The following is an 8,879-nucleotide window of genomic DNA, read 5'->3' on the forward strand; positions in this document are numbered from 1 at the left end:
TTTAGTTACTCATTTGTTTCCTGCGCTATTGTATTGTGTGATGCTTTGGCAACTTCGCTAATTAAGCCGGAAAACTGCCGGAAAAGTTTTTTTTTTTCTGATGAAATAAAATGATAAATAAATATTGTAAAAAATAAAAAAAAAATCTAATAATTTTTATACATTATGGTCAAAAAATAGAAAACCAATTAGTTAATGCTAGTATAAATAATAAATGGCGATTCGAAAGTATTGAAGCGCACTGAGAAGCACATTAAATGTATTTATTTTGATTCTAACCTAGGAAATAAAAAGAAAGTTTTAGGATTTTTAAATATAAATAAATAAATGTTATGGTATAAAACCAAAAGACCAAAGAAATATTGTTACGTCAGATTTATTTAATTAAATTTTTTTCTAACCTAGGAAATAAAGAAATAAAAATAAAATTTTAGGATTTTTAAATATAAGTAAGTAAGTAAGTAAATAAAGAAAGAAAGAAATGTTATGGTATAAAACCAAAAGACAAAAAAATATTTTATATTTATTTATTTTTTCCAACTTAGGAAATAAAAATGAAGTTTTAGGATTTTTAAATAAATAATAATAAATAAATAAATACAATTATACATACATACATACATAAATGTTATGGTATAAAATCAAAAGACCAAAGAAATATTGTCATGTAAGATTATTTTTTTCTAACCTTGGAAATAAAAAAATAATTTTAGGATTTTTAAATATAAATAAGTAAGTAAGTAAGTAAATAAATAAATAAATGTTATGGTATAAAACCAAAACACATATTTGTAGGTCGGATTTATTTCTTTTTTCCAACTTAGGAAATAAAAAGAAAATTTTAGATTTAAAAAAAAAAAAAAATAAATAAAAAAATAAAAATAATTAATAAAAAAAAATTATAATAATAAAATTATACATACATACATACATAAATGTTATGGTATAAAATCAAAAGACCAAATAAATATTGTTATGTAAGATTTTATTTTTTCTAACCTAGGAAATAAAAAAATAATTTTAGGATTTTTAAATATAATAAATAAATAAATATTATTGTGTAAAACTAAAAGACAAAAAAATATTTGAAGGTCGGGTTTTTTTTTCTAACCTAGGAAATAAAAAGAAAGTTTTAGGATTTTTAAATATAAATAAATAAAGGTAATTTTATAAAAGCAAAACACAAAGTAAATATTTGTAGGTCAGGTTTTCTTGGATCATTAATGAACAATTGCGTATCAAATAAGACAATAATGCAAAACAGTGCATTTTTACTAGCAGTCTAAAAATATAAATATAATATAAACATAAATAAAAGCACAAACATTTTCATCAGTATTTGCCACATTATTACTGGTGTAAAAACCTTGAAATGCTGCACTAATGTTTTACTAAAACCTATAAATATTATTATTTATTCCAAATAAACTACTGTTTAACCATGTGCATAACATACATAACCTAGTAAATGACCTTTAGTCCTTCTCAGTAGATAAGATTTTTCTTGGAATATTTTCAGCTTCATATTTTCTGCGTATTAAATCAGACAATAATGAGAAAAAGAGAAGCATTTTTTGCTAGTCATATTAGATTTCTGAACCAGTCTAAATTATATTATAAATATAAAAATATTAAAAAATATAAATGGATATTGGAAAGCATTAACAGACTCCTATCCCTCTGAGAAGAGAACTGGAAATTCTCAAAATTGTGAGTTTATTATGAGATTAAACACTAAATAATCGTGCGCAGTGATTTGATAACGGCGTCGACCAATTACATTGAGGCGTTCAGCTCTTTAACCAATAGACTTAGGGTAGTTTCACGCCTGCGCTGTGGCATTGTGGGTATTGTAGTCTTCCGCCTTCCGAGTTCAGGGCAGTTCCGAAGCACGAGCGAGAGTTAAAAACTACAATTTCCTCTGACGCGGCCACGTGGGTTGCATCAGAGTAAACACTCGGCTCCCAGACCGGCTGAGCTCACTGTACTCGTTCCCAGCGCCGAGTCCGAAAGTAGACTCATTCAGGAGCGTCCAGAAGTCACCGAGGGTCAGATGAAGCTGTATATCGCCGAGGGGAGCCCGCAGTGTGTTAAAGTGCTGGCGGCGCTGGAGCTGACCGGAGTGCAGTGTGAGGTAGAAGCGGTCAGCCCCGAGGGTGAGAGACTGTACTAATACCACAGTGCTGTAGTGTGTGTCGGGGTACCATGTTATTACTGTGGTACATCGTTCAGCTGGATCCTCTCACAGATAGATTGTGTTGTTGTCCTCCAGAGAAAGTGGTCCCTCTCCTGCTGTTACCCGCCGGCCAGCATCTCTTCAGCCCCAACAGCATCTGCCAGTGAGTGCACTTTATCATCTTTACACTTAGATATATATATATATAATTTGTTCTCTCATGCTTTGCCCATTCTAAACAGTAAAAAGCTACTGACAAAAAAAAAAATATATATATATTTATATAATTTAAATAAATAAATAAATAAAATATATATATATAAATTTAAAAAGTAAGAATTGTGAGATAAAAAGTTGCAATTACCTTTTTATTTATTTTTTAGACTTTTTACTATATCTCATAAATTGACTTTTGTTCTCAGAATTGCGAGAGAAAGATTTGTGTGATAAAAAGCTTCCATGCGACTGATTATGTCAGAAAACAAGTTTCTTTAACATAACGAGTAATTCCTCAAACATGAATTCTGAATGATATGTGTGCTGTAAAATGTAAGTTGCTAACAAAATGCTGCATAAGGATTACAGTTACCACAAGGAGCGTTTATTAATTGTTGGTGACAAAAATTGTTGATTTTTGCTCTTTTTTGTAATTGTGAAAGAGAGTCTATCCTGCATTTATTTTTTGAATGTCTCTGTTCATCTTTGTTTTGGTCTGAGATGTCACACTTTCTAAGTGATAAAACAAACTGCATCCTAGTCTTAAATTTATCATCTGTTTTACTTCATTCAAATGAATATGACTTTTCTAAAAGAAAAATATTTATTATTGATTTGTTTTTGCTATTAGGAAAATGCTATATTCATCAAACTAAATGGAGTAACTCAAAACCCAATTTTGCTCATTTTCAAACAGCCTTTAAAGGGATAGTACACCCAAAAATGAAAATTCTGTCATCATTTACTCACCCTCAAGTAGTTCCAAACCCATATAAATTTCTTTGTTCTGCCGAACAGAAAGGGAGAAATTTTGAAGAAAGTTTGTAACCAGGCTGTTTTGGGGCACCATTGACTTCCATAGTATGAGAAAAAAAATACTATGGAAGTCAATGGTGCCCCAAAACAGCCTGGTTACAAACTTTCTTCAAAATTTCTCCCTTTCTGTTCGGCAGAACAAAGAAATTTATATGGGTTTGGAACTACTTGAGGGTGAGTAAATGATGACAGAATTTTCATTTTTGGGTGTACTATCCCTTTAAAGGCTGTTTGAAAATGAGCAAAATTGGGTTTTGAGTTACTCCATTTAGTTTGATGAATATAGCATTTTCCTAATAGCAAAAACAAATCAATAATAAATATTTTTCTTTTAGAAAAGTCATATTTGAATGAAGTAAAACAGATGATAAATTTAAGACTAGGATGCAGTTTGTTTTATCACTTAGAAAGTGTGACATCTCAGACCAAAACAAAGATGAACAGAGACATTCAAAAAATAAATGCAGGATAGACTCTCTTTCACAATTACAAAAAAGAGCAAAAATCAACAATTTTTGTCACCAACAATTAATAAACGCTCCTTGTGGTAACTGTAATCCTTATGCAGCATTTTGTTAGCAACTTACATTTTACAGCACACATATCATTCAGAATTCATGTTTGAGGAATTACTCGTTATGTTAAAGAAACTTGTTTTCTGACATAACGTAATGACTGTTTGGTCGGTCTGTACAGTGTTTCAATATTCAACACAATAGATTACATTGTACCATCTATATTAAAAATGATTTTTTTAAATAAATAAATATGTTCAGTAGGGTGACACAGTTTTACAGTTCACCCAACATTACTAGTCCAGCGTCGTGATATTCCTGCAAAAACACTCTTTTAATTAATCAGTTGTTTATTTCACGAAATCATAGCGTTTTGTGAAGTGATGTCGGGTCACGAGTAGTGCAAAAAAGGTCATGCGCAGCTCCTAATTACAAGCAAAATTAAACTATGGCTCTAAGTAAAATGTAAATGCATCCCCTGAGGAATAATAACACACACCTGTGGTTAAAGACCAAAAGAGAAAGTAAAGAAATGAACAATGAAAGCATAAATAAAACAAAACCATTGCTCCCTAAATAGCAGAGCCGGTTAGTCCTGTTTAGAGGTTATGCAGATAAACAGGTTGATTATCAGATGATTTTATAGACTGAAGATCATCGATCAACCCAGTTTATTGTCATTTTGCTCTGTTTGCACATTTGCAGTGGATTGAAATGATTATATAAATTACATACAGTAAAAAAGTCATTTTAATGTACAAACCATTACACATCCGTCACAGTCTCATACTGACAAACATAACCAGATACCTGGGTTGGTTGCTAAGGGGTTGCTATGTGGTTGCTAGGGTACCACATAGGAACACCTTAGCAACCACCCCAAGTACCCAAGCAACCACCCCGGGTACTTGTCTTACTACTTATATTTTTGATATTTAATGTAGTGCATTATTAAAAAAATAAAAAGTGTTATTATGATGGCAATAGGCTTTGACTGCATGCTTATGGATATTTCAAACAAATTTCACAAAGACATAATGGTTTATTTGCATGTCTCCACAGATACCTGTTCGACATCAGCGGCCAGAAGGCGACTGACGCGACTAACGAGTGGCTGGAATGGGAAGCAACGAGTTTACAGGTGACTATCGCAAAGATTAATGATGAATATGAGACCACAGGTTACTGTTATAGTTAGGTGATCGCAACAGATTACATATACAGCACAATGTGTTTGAGAAGGAAGCACGTAAAAAAATATTTTTACAGTAAATGCATCAGATAAAATAGTTTAGATGCCTCTCGTTGGCTCGGATTCACTTTAACAAACATGTTCTGGATTAGTTTCTCTCTTGGGCATCCTGTAAGTCTGCATCAGAAGCTTCCATCGCTTCAGGTTTAGGTTCGTTAGGTTCGTTAGGTTCGTTAGGAAGGCTGTTGCTGGACCACGATGTGACCAGCATGTCTTACGTCACTCAGAAAGGGTATACATTTTATGCATAAGATTTATGCATTTGAATTGCATGTAAAATTTCCATGCATTTTGATTTAACAGTTTAAACAACAAAATAAAAACTAACTGATAAAGTTAATGTGATGGATATTTGTCAGTCACACATCGATGAAGCGGCTCAGATTTATGCACTCAGAAAATCATGGAATAGTTTATTATTAACTCTTTGCATCTGTTTGATTTCATTTAAATCCTATTTTCAAAATGCGTTCTTGGAATCGACTATTGTGAAAACTTAAATTAATGATGAAATGTTAAAATATGAGTAGCTGTGGATCAAGCAATATTCAAAATCGATAAATGTACAAGTTTAAATATTCATATGAAATATGATTATACATTTAAAAAATATGTTGATATTTAAATATCCATATTAATATATATATATATATATATATATATATATGTATGTATATTTCACTTTAACAAACATGTTCTGGATTAGTTTCTCTCTTGGGCATCCTGTAAGTCTGCATCAGAAGCTTCCATCGCTTCAGGTTTAGGTTCGTTAGGTTCGTTAGGTTCGTTAGGAAGGCTGTTGCTGGACCACGATGTGACCAGCATGTCTTACGTCACTCAGAAAGGGTATACATTTTATGCATAAGATTTATGCATTTGAATTGCATGTAAAATTTCCATGCATTTTGATTTAACAGTTTAAACAACAAAATAAAAACTAACTGATAAAGTTAATGTGATGGATATTTGTCAGTCACACATCGATGAAGCGGCTCAGATTTATGCACTCAGAAAATCATGGAATAGTTTATTATTAACTCTTTGCATCTGTTTGATTTCATTTAAATCCTATTTTCAAAATGCGTTCTTGGAATCGACTATTGTGAAAACTTAAATTAATGATGAAATGTTAAAATATGAGTAGCTGTGGATCAAGCAATATTCAAAATCGATAAATGTACAAGTTTAAATATTCATATGAAATATGATTATACATTTAAAAAATATGTTGATATTTAAATATCCATATTAATATATATATATATATATATATATATGTATGTATATATATATATATATATATATAATTTTAAATATATTTATATTTAAATATGATTATTTAAATAATATTTTTTCTCAAAATGCATGTATTCATATAGCTTAGAATCAGCATAAATCTGTTTATCATGACAATTCATTTAATTAAAAAGTATGAAGATTGTTAAAATGCGGCTATATGTGGAAGAAACAATATTCAAATTAAAAGATATGAGATTAAAACAAATTGGATTTGATGATAAATATATAAATCCGGTAAATGTGTTAAAAACACATTTAGTTTATTAGTACTATTACAGAAATCCGACCTGTTTAATTGATTTTTGACTGACAAATATGCATCGCATTACATATATGTGACCCTGGAGCACAAAACCAGTCATAAGGGTCAATTTTTCAAAATTGAGATTAATACGTCATCTGAAAGCTGAAAGCTAAGCTTTCCATTGATGTGTGGTTTGTTAGGATCGGACAATATTTGGCTGAGATACAACTATTTGAAAATCTGGAATCTGAGGGTGCAAAAAAATCTAAATATTGAGAAAATCATCTTTAAAGTTGTTCAAATGAAGTTCTTAGCAATGCATATTACTAATCAAACATTAAGTTTTGATATATTTACAGTAGGAAATGTACAAAATATCTTCATGGAACATGATCTTTACTTAATATCCTAATGATTTTTGGCATAAAAGAGAAATGTATAATTGTGACCCATACAATGTATTGTTGGCTATTGCTACAAATATCCCCCAGCGACTCAACACTGCTTCTGTGCTGCAGGGACACATTTTTCGAGTGTTGTTGTAGTACTGTTCTGTGTGCACTGAGACTTGTGTGTGTGTGTGTGTGTGTGTGTGTGTGCAGCCGGCAGTGCTGCAGTCTCTCCACATGTTGGCGCTCCAGGGTAAGCGAGTCGAGGCGGCCGCTGTGATGAAGGAGCCACTGAAATGGCTGGAACAGAGTCTGAGCAAGAAAGACTCATCGTTCCTTACTGCAGTGAGTCCAGTTCACCATAAACACACATCTCTGTCTCAGATTCACAGCTGATCATCATCAGGCCTTAAATAAACCAAAAGAGAAAGAAAAACATTCAGCAGATTCCAGCAACACACTCGTCACGCCCTAAACAGCAGATCTGGTTTGGACCGGATTCTTTTGTAATGATGCTATGAAATCTTGATCTCGAGGGAGTCTTTAATTTTATTAGCTTTAAATCAACCGGCAACAAGACAAACACTACAACAATAGTACGGTATTAATTTAAAACAAACTATATAGAGTTGCCAAAGTATTAGAGATTACATTAAAATAAATGTTAAGTTTAGATATTCTAAATTATATATATATATATACACACACTAGCAGTCAAAAGTTTTTGAACAGTAAGATTTTTTATGTTTTTTTACAGAAGTCTCTTCTGCTCACCAAGCCTGCATTTATTTGATCAGAAATACAGCAAAAACAGTAAAATTGTGAAATATTTTTACTATTTAAAATAACTCCAATTAAAATCCAGAGAAATTAAAATAGAAAAAACAGAATTTGGAAAAAAATTAAACGGAATTTGGTAAAAAAAAAAAGAATAAAACTGAGGGCCCTGGATTTGGGTCTGAACATTAATCAGTTGTTTACAAAATCATGTTAACAGAGTTATTTTAAGTCTTTCTCATCCAGGTTTTGTGTCTCTTAACTGTTAGTTGTTTGCTTCCTATAAGACTCAAAATAAGCAAAATAAATTCAGTGAACTCGTGAGAAAATGTGAGGGATTGTAGTATCATAATGCAGACAGTCTCCATCACAAAATAAACCAAAAGAGAAAGAAAAACATTCAGCAAATTCCAACAAGTCCTCCAAGGTCATTTTTATTGTCAGTAGCGGTTTTAATCACTAGATGGCAGCAATTAGCTCTTCTTACCAGTGTTTGCATGAAGAGACACAAGCCTGATGAAATCATGATGATACAGTGCTGAGAGTAAATGCTCTGACAGGTTTGTGAGTTTGGTTGATCGATTCTTTAAAAGAATCCGTTCATAAGAGTCATTCGTTCCTGAATCAGACTACACAGGTTGCGCACATGTTTGATGTCATGTCGTGTGTGTGTCTGTATGTGTATGAGTGTGAGTGTGTTTGTGTGTGTATGTGAGTGTGTGTGTTTGTGTGTATGTGAGTGTGTGTATGCGAGTATGTGAGAGTGTGTGTGTGAGTGAGTGAGAGTGCGTTTGTGTGTGAGTGCGTGCGAGTGCGTGCGAGTGCGAGTGTGAGTGCGTGCGAGTGTGTGTGTGAGAGTGTGTGAGTGCGAGTGTGTGTGTGTGTGTGTGAGTGAGTGTGTGTGTGAGTGCGTGTGTGTGAGTGCGTGCGAGTGCGTGTGTGAGTGCGAGTGTGAGCGAGTGTGTGTGTGTGTGTGTGAGTGCGTGTGTGAGTGAGAGTGCGTTTGTGTGAGTGCGAGTGTGTGCGAGTGTGTGTGAGTGCGTGCGAGTGCGTGTGTGAGTGTGTGTGTATGTGAGTGTGCGTGTGTGTGTATGTGAGTGCGTGTGTGAGCGTGTGAGCGAGTGTGCGTGAGTGTGTGCGTTTGTGTGAATGTGTGTGTGTGTGAGTGTGAGTGTGTGTGTGTGAGTTTGTGTGT

General features: G+C 32.8%; 1 protein-coding gene across 1 annotated transcript in view; it reads left to right on the forward strand.

Annotated features, from left to right (window-relative positions):
• Nucleotides 1–1,960: 1,960 nt before the first annotated feature.
• Nucleotides 1,961–8,879, forward strand: part of mars1 (methionyl-tRNA synthetase 1) — a 38,381-nt gene continuing 31,462 nt past the window's right edge. The window contains exons 1-4 of the mRNA XM_016251849.1: nucleotides 1,961–2,156; nucleotides 2,273–2,339; nucleotides 4,786–4,864; nucleotides 7,121–7,252. Of these exons, the coding sequence (XP_016107335.1) occupies nucleotides 2,054–2,156; nucleotides 2,273–2,339; nucleotides 4,786–4,864; nucleotides 7,121–7,252 (381 nt within the window). The 5' untranslated portion in view covers nucleotides 1,961–2,053. The remainder of the gene's footprint in view (nucleotides 2,157–2,272; nucleotides 2,340–4,785; nucleotides 4,865–7,120; nucleotides 7,253–8,879) is intronic.

This window comes from Sinocyclocheilus grahami, unplaced genomic scaffold (assembly GCF_001515645.1).
Source record: "Sinocyclocheilus grahami isolate Dianchi unplaced genomic scaffold, SAMN03320097.WGS_v1.1 scaffold1073.1, whole genome shotgun sequence".
NCBI classification, from domain to species: domain Eukaryota; kingdom Metazoa; phylum Chordata; class Actinopteri; order Cypriniformes; family Cyprinidae; genus Sinocyclocheilus; species Sinocyclocheilus grahami.